A 17,020-nucleotide genomic window follows, 5' to 3' on the forward strand; every position below is an offset into this window, starting at 1 on the left:
CGCTCCGGGGCCCCGAGCCGGGCGGGCGGGCGGGCGTGCGGGCGTGCGGGCGTCCGCTCCGACGAGGCCGAGGGCGGGGGGCGCGGCGGCAAATCAGCGGCGGGCGCGGGGGATGGTCCCGGCCCCGCACTCTCGCCTCAGCCTCAGCCGCCGCCCCGCGCCGCCCCGCGCCGCGCCGCCCCGCGCCCCGCGCACTCGCCGCGCACGTCCCGCGCCTCGGCCCCGCACGGCCCGGCGGGCGGTCCGCCCAGGCTGAGCGCGCCCCGCGTGCCTGCCTGCCTGCCTGCCTGTCCGCGCCCGCTCGGGGCCCGCAGGTCCGGTCAGGCGAAAGGCCCCGCACCCCGGCCCCGCAGCTCAAGGCGCCGCCAAGGCTCGGTCTGTCAGAGCCCCGCGTTCCCGTCAGTCGGAGCCCGGCGGTGCGGCCAGCCAGCCCCGCGTCTCGGCCCCGCGCGCCGCTTCAAGGCTGCGTGCCCGGGCTCTGTCCGGCCACAGCTCCGCGTCCCAGCCACATTCCGGACCCTCGGCCCGCCAGAGCCCCGCGTCCCCTGTGGGAACCCGCGCCCCCGAGGTCCCGCAGCTCCTGTCACAGACAGCCCCGCGTCCCTGTCAGCGCCCCGAACTCCTCTCAGCTCCCGGAGCCTCGCCCCGCAGATCCCGCCCTGCGCCTCGGCCTCTGCAGCTCTCCACGTCCCGGCCAGTCGGATGACAGCTGCCCAGGAGAGAGACGCGCTGGGAAGGAGAGGGACCCGCTCTGCCTGGGATTGCTGAAGGGACCGGCTGCTTCTCCTCTCACACCCACACAGGGTCCCCGACACGGAATCCCCAACCTCCCCGACCTCCAGGCAGCACCCCCAACATCCCACAACATCCAGCTGTGCCGGCCCCCTGGCTTTCTCCGCGGAGCTCCAGGCTTGCTCCTTCGCTGCAGGCTCAGGACAATACCTGTGACTGGCTGAACAATGCGCTATTCAAACACCTAACACTACGATGCCATGAAGTCTATGGGAAGAGCCCGGCTTGTTGTCGTCGCTGTCTATCTGCTGGGTCAAGATAGAGCGCATTCATTCATGTGGCTTCTGAAATTGCTGGAAAACGTCCCCTACAAACGGACATCCCGACTGCGGCCATGATTTGGACGTCAGTGACTTTGGCCCTGTCACCATGACTTCTGCTCTTTGATGTTTCGGTTGCTGCTCATTACACACATTTTGTCTCCCTGTTCTACTTTCACCTTCCCTTTTCGTAGCTTCCTATCAGTTCCTTTGTCCCCCTCGTTCACCCGTTTCCACTGCTTTGACTGCCTGAGAATTAGTCCTCTTCCACAGAATGTCTGTAGGAGACACTGGGGTACTTTTGGTGTCTGTGTGAATTGACACTTGACAAAATGTATAAAACATCAACACAGCTGTGACCATAAGTTCATACATAGCCCTCAGAGTTTGTTTAAGTACCTCTGAAATCGTTGCCTTTTCAGGCAATAACCACTGGTTTTCTGTCACTGTAGGCTGGTTCAGATTTTTTTTGTTTTGATTTTGGGCCATATCTGACAGCATTCAGGGGTTACTCCTGGCTCTGCACTCAGAAATCACTCCTGGAAGGCTCGGGGGACCATATGAGATGTTGGGGATTGAACCTGCCTCTGTCCTCGGTTGTCTGCGTGTAAGGCAAACATCCTACCACTGTGCTATCATTTCAGCCCCATCTGGTCCGAATTTTATAGAACTTTCTTGTAGTTATAGAATTTGTACGAATTCTTTAACTCACCCTATCAGGGGTCTCATACTCGCGGCCTGCGAGCCGTTTTCGGCCCTCCATACATTTTGTGGCCCTGCCCTAGAGGAATCTTTTGTTTTGTTTTGTTTTAGTTGTTTGGGTCACAATCCCCAGTGTTCAAGGCTTACTACTGACTTTGCACTCAAGAATCACGCCGACTTTGCCTCCTGTGACCCCCAGGTAAATTGAGTTTGAGACCCTTGCAAGTATTCTGAGATTTAGTGTGATGTTCTGTGTTCACCATTCTCGTTCTTTCATTGCCATGTCTTCAGCAGGAACATCCCATGGCTCTCACCACTCACCACTGAAGGTCACTGAGGTGGTTTCTAGTATCTGGCCATGACTAACAACGCTGCAAGCAATATCTACCACCAAGCCTCTCAATGGCTGTATGCTCATATTTTCGCTCCTTCACTTTTTCTCCTTCAACTACTTGCATGTTGATGTTTGGGACAAATGAGAGAAAAACATTTATCTTTAATGTGCTGTATAGAGCCAAACTCAATTCGCAAGGTCTCTGCCATTTGAAATTCCCAATGGCGATTTTGGCAAGTGTTTTGGAGACCAATTTTGTTATCAGTTTTTTTTTTTTTTAGCTTTATCGCGTATTTTAAAAATCTGAACGGTTAGATATTTTTCTTCTGTTTAAAATTTACACAGATTTTCTTTATGGCCTTATAAAAGATAGATTTTTTTTTCAGAATAAAAATGTATTGGTACTTGAGAAGTGTTTGCTCTGTTCAGGATTTAGAATTCAACCTTATTGATTATATAATTCTGAACTTTTATAGACCTGGCTTTTTTTTGTCTACTCTAGTCATGTGCTCAGAGAAATGAATTATAGTCTCTGACTGTTATTAAGTTTTTGCTGATTTCTTATTTTCTGCAGTTTTGTCTACAAATTTTATTTATTGCAAAAAGATTCATGAGTGCTGTAACTATAATGTGGATGGTTCCCTTTAATATTATAAAGTCTCCATTTTGTTTTTGTTTTTTTGGCCATACCTGGCAATCCTCAGAGGTGATTCCTGAATCTGCCCTTAGGAATTACTCCTGGAGGTGCTGGGTGGGCGCCAGTATAAAATCCTGATGGCCTGTGTGCAAGGCAAGCATCCTACCCACTGTAATATACCTCCTGTCCTAAATTTATAAAACTTTTGGGAAACAACAACAACAAAAAAGAAACCCAAATATCATGGGATCAAAAAGTAAAACAAGAACAAACCCCAAAACCCAAGCTCCTCCAAACACATCCAAAACTAAAACCAAGAACAAACAAAATCTTCAAATATTTTCACTAACACAAGTCAAAGAGGAAAGCAATTAAAATGACAGTCGATGGAGAATAAAAAAACAATGACATCACAACCCAAAGCCTCTATATTAAGAGACTCATCCAGCAGCAAATCTTCAAATTCGTGGAAAAAAAAAAAAAAAAAAGGAATGGAGGGGCTGGAGAGATAGCACAGCAGTAAGGTATTTGCCTTGCATGTGGCCGACCTGGGATGGACCTGGTTTGATTCCTGGCATCCTATATGGTACCCTGAGCTCGCCAGGAGTGACTTCTGAGCACAGAGCCAGGAGTAACCTGAGCATCACCGGGTGTGGGCCAAAATCCAATCAATTAATAAAGTAAAACCCAAGATCTAAAAAAGAAAAAGAAAAGAAAAATGAATGGAGCTATTCAACTTCTGAAAAAAGGGGGGGGGGCCAGAAAAGCAGGATCAAGGGACCAAGAGGGGAGAAAGAGCAGATTGGCAGTTCGGAAAGGAACTGGGTCTGGCACCAGCAAGTCGAGGGGAAAAACAACAGATTTCCAGCCAGATTGATGGAGAAAGAAAGAAAAACACATTTCAGCAACCAAGGTTGGAGAATTATTTTTAAAACTGGCAAAGTAAAGGTATTTTCCCTCCTCCATTCCTCTAAGCTCTCCAAAAACAACCCAAAAGAATGCAATGGATTATGCAGCGGGCACAAGATAGATCTCCATGATTGGGAAAGAGTGTCTGGGGTCATGGAAGGCTTGCGGGAAACTGGATGGGGGCTGGAATGGAGCTGATCTAGGGCTTAGGTGCAGGCCTGGGTGTGTGTGTGTGTGGTACAGAGTTGATCTGGGGCTCAGGTGTAGACCTGGGGGTGGCTGAGTTTAGCATGCATGAGACCTATGCTCAATCCCTGATATTGTGTGGTTCTCTGGGCATGGTGGAAAAGAAACATGAGTATAGATTCAAAACTATGGGTGTGGCCCACATACCGTAACAGCACGAAGAACATTCAGGAAATACCCTCTTTTCAGCTAGCCAAAACAAGGGAAGCCAGGAGTGCCCCTGGAGGGCTCTTTTATTTCCAAACCTATTTTCTGAGCCCTATTTTCTGAGTTCTGAGTGAGATGCTCACAGAACTCCAGTAGAGGGCGCCATCCACCAACATTCTGAGCCTCAAGCGGGGTCCAGGCTTGCAAGGTCCATGCGCGATCTTCAATGTTGGTGTTTTCCACCCTCTGCTGAGCTTCCTGGAGAGCGGTTCGGAGGCACGAAAGCATCGATGACACATATTTCTAGGCTGCTGCTTGGAAAGCATCTGGTGACAAGAGCTCTGTAACTGCTAAGTTTTTCTTCTTTTTTGGAGGGGGGCAACACCCAGTGATGCTCAGGGTTCACTCCTGGTTCCGTTCTCCAGGATCACTCCTGGAGGGCTTGGGGGACCCTCTTGGGTGACGGAACATGAACCTGGGTCAGAGGCATGCAAGGAAAATGCCTGAACACTTAGCCTTGTTTTCTTGTTTTTTTTTTTTTTTTGTTTTGTTTTTGGGCCACACTTGGTGACACTCAAATTATTCCTTGCAAGCAAGTTGGACAGTATGGGATGCCAAGAATCGAACCAGGGTTGGCTGAGTGAAAGGCAAATGCCCTTCCCACTGTGCCCATGTTTATGGTTTTTTTTTAAAGCACTTTAAAACCTGACTTAATTTTGAATCTCTCTATGAATTGTTTCTCTGGGAGCCTCAATCACCTCCTTCCTCAGGACACATGGAGACACCCACCTGGGTTCAGCATCAGCTTCCTCTCTACCCACAGGCTCTTTTGCTTTCCACCGTCACCTAATCCTCAGAATGTACAGATGAGTGCAGCTATGTGCACATGCATGTATGTGTACAGACATATACACAAATGTACACAATGTTTTCATGTATGTTCAAAAGCACATGTGCATGTATGTTGAACTCACATCAGGGGTCAAGTCAGAATTGACTTTGCAATGAAATGTATCGTATTTTTATTAAATCATAGAAAAATCAACTGTATACAAATCTTTGCATTTTGGGGACACCAGAGCTCCAACAGCCTGGGATCAGAGTGGGGCAACGAAGCCTTTCACTTCCGACAGGACAAACCCTCAAACTACATCACAGGCAACCATTCTCTCTACCTTTGGGCCTGAGGAACCAGCTCCTAGAGACCCCACTGTCTTCAACAATGTACTTTGATCCAGCAGAAGTGTGAAAGATGTTGACCTGCAGCCTTGCTACCCTCCATCTGGCTGCCCACCACAGCCCTGTGAGGTGGGCAGATAAATACTTGGTTTCGTACTCGTTGCTCTCCTGAACCTGAACACCCCTATAGCATTCAGAATAACTTAAAACACAATGTCCTTCCTCTCTTCCCTTCCACCTCAGGAGTTTAAAAATCTGGCTCAACAGTGGATGCTGCTGAGGATGAAGACTGAGCCCACAGGACCTGCTCCTCAGTTCCACGCAGCCCACACGTGCCTCAGCCTCCACCCGTAGTCTGGCCTGGATGCCAAGGACTGGAGATGCAGCCATCCCTCAACCTGCTTCTGGAGAGATCCCCAGAGGCTGCCCCACATACAGAAACAAATGAAAAAGAATCTTCAAGCTCATTTTAAATTAGATCGAAGCACATCTGTCTAAGTGCCTGGACTCGCTGCTTTCGGCTTCTCTGCAGGTGCGGGCAGAAGAGAAGCCTGACAGCCAGCCAGTGAGAGAGGTTGCCAGAAGCCCTGCTTGTTCACCACACATCCCTGAGGCTGTGTGAGGCAGATGGGCTGATGGGCGAGCAGCCTCCATGGGCCCTGAGGGAGAGTCTGTCCGGCTGAGCCTTTCTCCCAACCCTGCCTGGGCTTCAGACTCACAGCAGGAAGCAGGGGCTGGCAGGGGGCCATTATGGGGGTCTGTGGCAGCATCTCCCACTTTGCCTTGGGGCTGGATGTCCCCCTCCCATTACCCTAGCCCCATGGCTCTGAAGACTCAAGAGCTGAGCTGGGAGATGAACAGGCAGAGCCGAGTGCTGGAGGTCCCCATTGTCAGAGGCCATTTGGTCCAGCACTGAGAAGTAGAAATGGAATACGAAGGCCCCAATGGGCTGCAACAGAGCTGGGAGCATTTTGTGGTGATTCTTGATCCATAGACAGTGACATGTCCAAGAGGGGCCTCCTTGTCCCAGGCCAGTCACTGGAGGAGACTGGTCACTGGGGAGGTGGCCAGGCCCCTGTGCAGGTTGGGGTTCTGGCTGTGCCGATTCCGGCTACGGACAGAAGAGAACATGGTGCCACAGCCAGGAACCTTGCAGCGGAGCAGCTGGCGGAGATGGACGGTCTTGTAGTGGGCCCGGAAAGTGCCCTGGTTGCTGTACATCTTCCGGCACAGGTGGCACGTGATGGCCAGGCCTGGGTCGGCCTTGGGTACAAGTGCGCACAGCGGGGTGCTGTCCTCTGCAGGGACCCTCTCACAGTCTCCATCACTGTCCTCCATGAGTGCCGCACCTTCCTCACTCACTCCATCCGAGTCCCAGGATGAGCGGCTGCTGGCCGACTTGGTGCTCCAGGTGGTGCTCAGGTCCAGGGCGGTGCCTTCACCAGAGCCCTCCAGTGGGTACACCAGGCTGCCCGTCCGATTGGCTCCCTGGAAGATGACAGAGGTCTGGGAGGTCGGCTGTGGGGCCACCACATCCTGGTGGGCCTCTGGGGATGCACTTTTCAGAGGACAGAGCCCATGGAAGGGGTCAGCGCCACTCTCAAGGGTGTCCCGCATCCAGGCCTTCTGATGCAGGCTTTGGTTTGAACTGTGTCTACAAGAGCAAGAAGAGGATTAGTGAAGGCTGTCTGCTGCCCCAGATACAAGCAGACTCAGATCGAGGGATGGGGCTCTCTGTCCTCCAGCAGGACAGACAGACCCAGGCCCCCACTCAGAAATGAGTGTTCCCAGGAGAGTGGTCAGGAGCATGGGGGACTAGGTGGGGACTTTATTTCACTGCCTCTGGGGACAGGGTGAAACTCAGCTGGTCTCCAAGTCAGTTGAAGATACTGTGGCATTTGCAAATGGCTTTTAGGACCAGCCAAATAAGAGAAAGTGTGTTGTTCAAGATGTTTCTGGGAACTTTTACATTCATGAACTGTATACTCTTAGAAGCGTGCAGTCCTGTGGTTCTGGGGTCAACCTCATGGTATTCGGGTGGCTGTGAGGCGCCAGGAATCAAATCTGGGACCTCTGAGCCACCTCTTGGGCCCAGATCTGTGGCCCCTTTTCACAACGACAGCCACACCTGGAGATCAGAGGCCCCCTCATCAAGGTCCTTTGTATACACTTGGGGTGCCAAAAGGTCTAGAGGTGTGTGGGATGATCTGATTGGCCAGAAAATGGCCACATATATGAATTATGGGCAGGTGTATAAATAAATGAGCATATGTGCACGAGTGATACAGTAAGAGACACTTATTATGTGGTAGACATGTATGTGCACAAGCCACTCACATGCATGTCTGTGTATATACAGGTGACATGTATGTATGTGAGTAGTGAGTGGGCTCCTTTGCTGAACCCCCATGTTGGGCAGATATCTGCTTTCCTGCAGACTTGATGTCAGCAGGGTACCCAGTAGGGAGACCCCACAGCATGGTTTGCCCAGGTGCCCAGGCACCACTGGAACCTTCCAGAACCCCACAGCTGACCTCTAGAAATCTAAAAGGACCAGATGCACTTCTTGAGTCCTGTGGCCCTGAAAATAGTGGCTTTGAATCAAACCCACTGGGTCATGTGCCAGGCTGTCTGGTCCTGGACTGTTTCAGGGTGCCCACTGCCCTTGGCTGTGTCTCTCCCAGCTAGGTTAGCCAAGACCTGCCTGACACCCCTGTTCACTGAGAACAGTGGGGTGGGGATAGGAACCCTCTAGTTACTGCTGGGTATGGCTCAAAAGCCAAAGGAAAGGACATGAATTTGGAGATGGGATCAATTGGTTGCAGTCTGTCTCCCAGTGCCCCTTAGCATCACCTGACAACCCAGATGCAATCGCCAGCCTCCCCCACCTCACCTGTCTCTGCCCCTCACCTGTCTCTGCTCCTGCGGGATGGGAATGTGGCCTCACAGCCAGCCACAGTGCAGGCATGAGGTTCCCGTGCGTGCATGTGCTTTTGGTGCATCCTCACACCGCAAGCGTTCTTGAAGCTCTTCTTGCAGATGTTGCACTGGAAATGGGGCCCCTCGCTCTGCCGCCCCAGGGGCTCCACAGAGCCTTCAAAGCACGGGAATGCCATGGTACTGTGGGACAGGGCGCCCAGGAGCCCGCCAGCCAGCAGGTGCTGCTGTAGCTGCACATAGTTGGGGAAGGGGGTGCAGGGCTCCAGCATGGGGGGCCGGTACAGCTCATGGCCCCCCACCTCTGTCTCAGTCAGCACTGGCTGTGGTTCAGCATCACTCTCGGAGCGGCTGGGTGCTCTACTGGACCCAGGCCCTGAGTCACCAGGGCAGGGCTGGTCCCCTAGGGAAGGGAGTGTTCCCAGACTCCTGGTGGGCAGGCACTGCTCCTCAGGGGATTGGTGCAAGTCCTCGTCGGAGCTGAACCGTTTCTCCCGGGCACACTCGGCTGCCTCCAGCTCGATTTTGATGGGGACGCTGGACTTGCGTGATTTCTTTTTGGGCAGCACGTCGGACGACGTTTCTTGGCCCACTGGCTGCTCAGGGACTGAAGATGACAGCAGGGGCAGTGAAGGCAGCCCACCAGGGGTGTTGGCCAGCTCTGCAGGGGTGGCCGGGCTGCGGTAGAATGGCAGGACAGGCTGCACCGTCTTGAGGTGGGGGAACAGGACACCACTGGGCGCCAGGCCCGGGAAGGTGGGTCTGCCCTGGGGGTCATTGGCGGCAGCAGCAGTGAGCCCCGGGAGCATGCGGCTCTCAGAGCTGGCCAGGTTGATGCCACTACGGAGGTCCTTGTCCCGGTTGTTCCTGTTCATGGGCATGTGCAGGCGCGGATTGGGGTTGGCGCTGTGGCGGTTACGGCTCCGCAGGGAGCTGAAGACCATGTTGCAGCCCTGCACAGTGCAGCGATGCTTGATCTTTAGGTGCACAGCGTTGTAGTGGATCTTGAGCGTGCCCTTGTCATAGAAGGTCTTCTCGCAGGCTGAGCAGAACACGCGGCCCTTCTTGGGACCTAGCCCGTTCCGCTCAGGCTTGCCCTTGGCCTCGGGGGATGTTGGTGCCCGCTCCAGCTTAGCCGCAGTGCTGGGGAAAGAATCTGCCTCTCCTGAACGGCCTGTGTCCTCCTTACTGGCCACGATGTCTGGGCCACTGAGACCAGGCTCCTTCTCATCCTGGCATGGTGTGGACTGGGAGGACCGAAAGTCACAGCTTTCAGGATAAGGGGTGTGCGGCTCCTGACGGGGTTCCCGAGCTGGGTCTGGTGCGGGCTCCAGCAGGAAGTGCTCAGGCAGGGACTCCATGAGTGCGGGTGGCACCGGATTAAAGAACTGGAAAGGCAGCATCCATGTCATGCCGTTCAGAAGGTTTTCAAAGGGGTGGACACTATTGGGGTGACTGGTGTTCCGGGGCCCGGTGCTCTCGATGAAAGCCCTGATGTCCACGCTGGTGGGGGATGGCGGCAAGACAACTGGCGGCTCCTCCTTGTCCCGGATGGCCATGAGCTCCACAATGGGCTTGGTCTCCCCAAAGCGCAGGAACTGCTGCAGGGTAGCCAGCTCTTCCTCGCCCGTCATGATGCTCCAGTGGTCCAGAACCTTGCCCGATGCATCCTAAGTTCAGCACAGAAGAGATCACTGAGGGGGCAGTAGCCATAGCATATAAGGAGGGCATTTGCCTTGTATCCACCCAATCAAGATTTGATTCCTGACATCCCATAGGGTCCCCCAAGTCTTGCTAGGAGTGATTCCTGAGTATAGAGTCAGGAATCAGCCCTGAGCACCTTTGGGTGTGACTCAAAAACAACCAGGGTCCAGAGAAATAGCACAGCAGGAGGGTGTTTGCCTTGCACATGGCCAACCCAGATTTGATCTCTAGTATCCCATATAATGAGCCCACTAGGAGTGATTTCTGAGCACAGCACCAGCAGTAAGCCCTGAGCTCCATTGGGTGTGACTCAAAGAAAAGATCAATGAGCATTGTTGGAAATGATCCCCCTTTCCTGGACCAGAGTCGTAGGGGACCAACAACAGAGATGTGGAAGAGAGAAAAGGAGAAACAAGAAGGCTTGGGGCTGTAGAGATAGCATGGAGGCAGGGCATTTGCCTTGCATGCAGAAGAATAGTAGTTCGGATCCAGGCATCCCATATGGTCCCCCAAGCCTGCCAGGAGTAATTTCTGAGCGCAGAGCCAGGAGTAACCCCTGAGCGCTCTTGGGTGTGACCCCCAAACAACAAAACAAAACAAAACAAAACAGAAACAAGAAAGCTTGAGATAGAGAAGCACTGTGTGTTTCCCACCTCACTTCCTACCCACCCACTGTCTTGTCATAGGCATCATTGTTTTCCCTGTTAAAATAAAAATAAGGGAGAGAAGTGATAACCCATGCCTTGAGGTACACTTGCCTTACATGTGGCCAAACCCAATTCCACCCCCAGCACCACACACAAGGTCCCCTGAACCCCATCAGGAATGATCCTGAGCGCAGAGCCTGGAGTGAGCTCTGAGCACCGCCAAGCATGGCCTTGGATCAAAGCAAATAAATAATATACTGAAAATATGTCTTAAGTGAAGATTAGCAGCTTCTCTGTTCTCTAAAGCTGGTGCCCTGGATGGCACTGGAGAATTTATTTGTGGAGGGTTTAATCATCTTCCCAGGCAACTCCCATCAGAAAACAGCGACCCCATATTGATCCATCGCCTGTGTTCATGGAGTAGAGCAGTAATTATGCCAAAGGGCTGGGCATCTTTCAAACTCTAGCAAGGCCTAACTTTTCCCAAAACTACAATAAATATTTTATCACCAAACATGTATTTGATGGCCTACTGAGAGTCTTCACGGTGCATGTAAGGGTTCTAAAGACAACGAGGAATGCAGTGTCATAAATTTTTCATGTGCTGGAGGTTCAAGGTAATTGATTCCATATTTTTAATACTAACACTCAAAAGCAAGATGATTAGGATCATTAAATATTGATCTATGTCATAATGTAAAATGATAATGTTACTCTACATAAGAGGCAACTTCTGACCTGCTGGAGGCCAGCATGGGAGGCAAGCAAAGGCGAAGGCCAGAGAGTTGGGTTTGAGCTCTGTGTGTCCCGCTAGCCAGACGCAGGGACTGTTCACCCCACTGGTCCCTCCACCTGGCTGGTGGGCCATGAGAGGAGGGTCAGCACCCACAAATGGTTATTATTTGTGTCCAGATGAGGAAGCCTGAGGGACACTGAGCTAGTTCATTTCCCCAATTTCATTTTTATTTGGTTGGGGGCAACACCTGGCAGTGCTCAGGGGGACCCTATGCACTATTGTGGATTGAAGCTGGGTGGGCTGCTTGCCAGGCAAGTGTCCTCCCTGCTGTCCTATGGCTTCGATTTCTCTTTCACTGGTCCTTTGGGACATGTCAGGCAATGCTCAAGGGATTGGAAGCCACTCCTGGAGTTTTCAACCAACTGGGCTGGTTCAAAGCTATGGCCTGAAAATCTGGTGCCCCCATGTGCTATAGTGCTTAGGGTCACCAGAGCCACAGGGGACATTGCATGGGTGGCACATGATACCAGGGCTCAAATGAAGGTCCCAGCTATGTACCTCCACCCCAAGCTATGACTCGACTACTTCACTGACTGTCCAGCCCTAATGAGTCCATGTTACCTAGTGCGGAGGCCAGAAAGGGTGTAGTTCTGTTTCTGGGCCAGGGTGGAGACGCTCCTTTTGGGATGCAAGCTCTGATTCTGGGAACAACCTCTCTACCCCTCACCCTTAATCCCCCCCCCCCCCAGCTTGCCTAGGATGCTGTGAGGAAGCAGAGAGATGTGGAAGGGAGGAGCACGGGAAGGACAGAAGAACTGAAGGAGTGGGGGGTGAGAAGGTGGCTAAGCCCAGGAGTACAGATGCCAATGGGTGCTGTTGCCCAGGCTCAGGGCAGCAGTGCGTGGTGGTAGAAAGAGGGTGGTGTGGCCTCCTCTTTCACTGCCCTCTGAAATGGGACACATAGTGCCAGGGATAGCCTGGGGGAGAGGCCAGAGCAGGGGACAGTGGGGCCGGACCTGCAGCACGTAGCCCCGGATGTAGTCCTGGAGGGTCCAGTCAAGCGCATGCAGGATGCCCAGGACCTCATGGTGCTGAAGCACACTGAAGAGCCGGTCCAGCAGGATCTTGAGGCGCACGGGGATGGCCTGAGTCCCATACAGCATCAGGCTGCTGATGTCAAACACCACATTCGACTGCACCATCTCCACTTGGCGGGCCGGGTCCAGGGCAGGCAGCCGAAGCTTGCTGAGAGCTGAGAGACAGAAGGGAGAGAGGGGTGTGTTCATAGGGCATGAAAGTCTGCAAAGTCAGTGAACCCCGCCATCCACCAGCTCTCTATGCTTGGTCTCTGAGGCGTTGGGAACAGAGAGTGCCCACTCAAGACTATTCCCCACTCTCCCTTATCCTCTGACATCCTCAGGGGGCCGAGTCACCCATACCAGTGAAGGGGACAGTGTGAGGAGTGAGGACAGAAAATCAGAATGTGTCTGTCTTTGGAGCAGAGCTGCCACGCACACCCCTCTTTAGCCTGTGGCAGAGGTGGCCCCTGAATTTCATAGTGGCTCCTGCTGTGTGGTCCCTGCAGTCTAGACTGGACCTAGAAGACTTATGGAGATGACATGGGGGATGCTGAGGTACATTTGGTGTCATTTCTGAGGAAGCACAGGGATCTGAGCCAGCCTGAGGCAACTATGGAATAGACAGATGGACCTTCTGGTGCTAAGGCGGGGATGGACACAGCACTCTGATATGACTCATCCACAAGTGGGAATGGTAGGGGGATACCTAGTGAGCCTGGCTGCCTGTGAGGGACAGGGGATGGGGCAATGGTTACCGTGGGCCACCCAGCCGTGTCGACACTGCTCACACTGGCGGTGGTTGATTTTCCCAGGCTTGAAACTCGGACACGTGCAGTTGAGGGTACAGCCGATGGCCTGCAAGGGAGCACAGCGGTGGAACACCTGTTAGTGGCAGCATGGAGCATGAGTCACGCAGACCTGAGGAGTCCTTTTGGGGCAGCCATTGGGCATGTATATGTGCTTGTGTGTGCACGTGTGTGTGTGTGTGTGCAGAGTGAGTCACATATAATAAAGTGTTCCTCCATTCAGGTTCCTCCATCCACGGTGTGGCACTGCACATGTGTGTATATGTACACCTGTGGGCCTGCACACATGTATGAACATGAATGTACATGTGTGTATGTGTGCACTAAAGGTTATAGTAGCAGGATGCATACTGCATGCACATGTGTGTGGATATACACAATTGTGCATGAGAGTGCATGTGTGTGTCTGTGTGTGCATGTATACTAAAGGTGGTTCCAGGAGTGGGATGGAGGGTGGCAGTGTGGTGTGACTGCCAAGATGTGGCTGTGAGAATGGGAGAAACTATTCACCCAATAACTATCAGGTAAGAGGTTAATATCTAAGATATATAAGGTACTGGTAGAACTTAACAACAACAACAAAAAAAAAACAGCAACTCTGCCCCAAAATGGGAAGATAGTCATTTCCTCAAAGAAGACATGCAGAGAGACAAAAGGCATATCAATTATCAGAAAGATGCAAATAAAAATAATGAGTTATCTCACACCACAGAGAATGCCACACAACAAAAACAACAATAACAACCGGTGGTAGTGTGGATGAGAGAAGAAAAAACTCTCTTATTGCAGGTTGGAATGTTGACTGGGCCAGCCTTTTTGGAAAGCATCACAAATATTCTTCAGAAAAATATTCCCCAAAAATTAAGCTTCCATATGACCCAGTAAAACCACTCCTAGAAATATAACCTAGGAACCCCAAAACACAAAGCAGAAAAGACCTGGGTATTATTAGTGTGTGCATCGCAGCACTCCTCACAATAGCCAGAATCTGGAAACAATCCAAGTGCCTGAGAACGGATGAGTGGATAAAGAGACTATGGTACATCTACACAGTGAAAGACCATGTGAAAAATGACTGTTAGGAAAAATAAAGTCACAAAATTTGTTTATACATTGAAGGTTATGGATAATATTTGCTAAGTCAAGTGAGTCTGAGAGAGAGGGATATACAATGATTTTTCACTCATTTGTGAAATATAAAAAAAGATTGGAAATGATATCCAGAGACAATAGAGATGGCAGCCAGGAGGAGTAGGAGTTCATGGTAGGAAGCTTGCTACAATTAGTGAAGGAATGCAGTTAGATTTAGATAAGGGACCATTATTCAATTATTGTTGAAAATTATCACTCTGGACAAGCACTGGCTGCTGAATGGAGACAACGTGATATGTATGTTACCCCTTCAGTGACAATATTGCAAAAAATAGTGTCTAACGGAAAAGAAAGGCAGAGATATAGTGAGGGAAAATGTCTGCCACAGATGCAGACAGGAGAGGGGGTAGAGGGATGGGCATGAGAAAATTTGGGATTATTTTTGGTCAGAAATGCACATTGGTGAATGTTTTGTGCACATTATGACTGAAACACAATCATGAACAACATTGCAAATGTAAAAAAAAAAACAACCCTATTATGAACAACCTTGTGAACCACCGTGTTTAAATACAGCATTAAAAAAAAAAGATGTGGCCATGAGGAGGAGTTCTTTACCTGTTTCCATCTTTAAACTGAGCTCAAATCCCCCCAAATGCTGGGGCCTGTCTAGCAATGCGATTCCACTCCTTTTAGGATGAACTTGCCCAGTTGGGAGTCCTGCACAAAGGTCTCTGTATTACATACATCAACACTTTACCTGACACGAAGTCTTGGGAGAGACTAGTTTACTTTCTGCAGTACTCTGCTGAGAAAAGGGACGCTGTACCTGACCTGGCTCCTGGACCAGCTGCCCAGAGTTCCTGGCACCCTGAAGCTCCGAGAACTGCACAAAAATGCCCTTTGGCTGGCCGTTCTCACAGGGGAATATGGCATGTCTCACATACCACTCACCGTGAGTGAGCAGCGCTCACAAAGGCTGCTGCTAGGGAGGGGAGTGCCTTTTTTGGCTTTAAGGGGGTCACACCTGGTAATGCTTGGGGGTTAATCCTGGCTCTGCCTCAGGAATCACTCCTAGTAGGGGTTACAGGACCCCTCCGGTTACTGGGATTGAACTCAGGTCAATTGTATGCAAGGCAAACACCTTCCTGGCTGTGCTACCTCTCTGGCTCTTTTCTTTTAAGAAGATTCCAGTCTGGGGCCAGGATTTTTTTGTTTGTTTTTGGGTACACCCAGCAGCATTCTGGGTTTACACCTGGCTCTGCACTCAGAAATCAATTTGGCAGGCTTGGGGGCTATATGGGAATCCGGGGATTAAACCCAGATCAGTCGCATGCAAGGCAAACTCCCTACCCATTGTGCTATCGCTCCGGACCCTAGGGCCAAAATTTTAAACAGATCTGAGCTATCATCCAATGCATAAATGCTGCTCTATAAGAAACATGAATGTGTTTGTTTCTATACAAACCTGCTTGAATAAGGTCTAATAAGGCTCATTAAACACCTATGGAAATAAATCTAGAGGAATTATTTATGAACTAAAAACAGCTAATTATAGCATCTAAGAAAAACTTCCCACAGCCAAGGCCCTTGGGATTTTCCCTCCTGTCTCAGAATTCCACTACACACTAAAAATCATAGCACCATTATCTAAAGACGAACGGAAGCCTCCACAAGAAAATCAAACCCCAAAAAATTTAATTACTGAATCAAAATGGTGTGTAAATAAGTCCAGGAAGCCCTTCCTGGTCACCCTTTTTCCTCTGGATACCCCAATAACTAGTCTTCAAACTGAGGTTCTGACATTTTAGACTCATCAGGCCAGGTCTGTTGCTCTCTATACTTGGGGTTGTGTGTGTGTGTGTGTGTGTGTGTGTGTGTGTGTGTGTGTGTGTGTGTGTGTGTGTGTGTGTGAGTTTGCTAGATCTGGTGACACTCAGGGGTTACTCCTGGCTATGTGCTCAAAAATTGCTCCTGGCTTTGGGGGAACCATATGGATGCTGGGGATTGGATCAAGGTTCGTCCTTGATCAGCTGCTAGCAAGGCAAATGCCCTACCTACTGTGCCATCTCTCCGGCCTATCTCTGCACTTGTTTTAATCATCATATCAGTTCCAAATTGTCACTAGTTGCTTTGATAGGCTGCAGAGTCAGCATCCCAGCACTCCAGTTTGCTTTTCTGAAATGATCAAACCGTTCATTCCCAGAAAGTAAGGGTGCAATCACAGGGTGGATGGATGGTCCTACAACTGGCACTCTTGAAACAGAAAGCTGGAGCCTTTTGGGGAAGAGGGCAGTGTTACAGGTTTTTGAGCCGCCCCCTCCCTGGTGGGCCCTGGCCAGGTGCTCCATGGCATGGAGCCACCAAACCTCAGTTCTGGCCTCTTTCTGACTCATTGCATGGTGGAACTTGAGAATAAAAAGTGTTGACTTCAAAGCTGTTTTCATCTCTAGGACATACAAGTATTTTCATGTTCCCAGGAGTTCATTCTGGGGGGTTCTCTTGAGAGGATGCAGAGAATGGGGGAAGGAGAAGAACGACAGAAGGACGTTGGGGATTCCCAGCTGCAGGTCACTGCTTCTAGGGGCCTCATCTTCAACGTGACCCAGGAAAAAAAAGCCAATTGCCCCAGCCAGGCAGCCTAGAAGCCGGAGCAGCACCCTTTGCCCACCAGAAATGGAGACTGCATGGGAATGGAAGAAACTGGGGAGAAACACGACATTCTGTTCTCGCGTCATATGAGGCGAGTGGCAAGCACTCAGCATGGAAGTTTCTGTCCTCACAGCAAGTTCTCTCAGCTTTTCAGGCACTCT

The 17,020-nt window shown here is 51.0% G+C and overlaps 1 protein-coding gene across 1 annotated transcript; it reads right to left on the reverse strand.

The window, feature by feature from the left end:
• Positions 1-6,241: 6,241 nt before the first annotated feature.
• Positions 6,242-16,558, reverse strand: BNC1 (basonuclin 1). The gene is made up of 6 exons (XM_049783953.1): positions 16,463-16,558; positions 15,037-15,123; positions 13,065-13,191; positions 12,247-12,482; positions 8,117-9,813; positions 6,242-6,860 (listed from the first exon to the last, which is right to left on the reverse strand). The coding sequence occupies exons 1-6, from the start codon at positions 16,556-16,558 to the stop codon at positions 6,242-6,244; spliced, it is 2,862 nt and encodes a 953-aa protein (XP_049639910.1).
• Between the last annotated feature and the right edge of the window lie 462 nt (positions 16,559-17,020).

Source organism: Suncus etruscus, chromosome 11 (assembly GCF_024139225.1).
Source record: "Suncus etruscus isolate mSunEtr1 chromosome 11, mSunEtr1.pri.cur, whole genome shotgun sequence".
Taxonomy (NCBI): Eukaryota; Metazoa; Chordata; class Mammalia; order Eulipotyphla; family Soricidae; genus Suncus; species Suncus etruscus.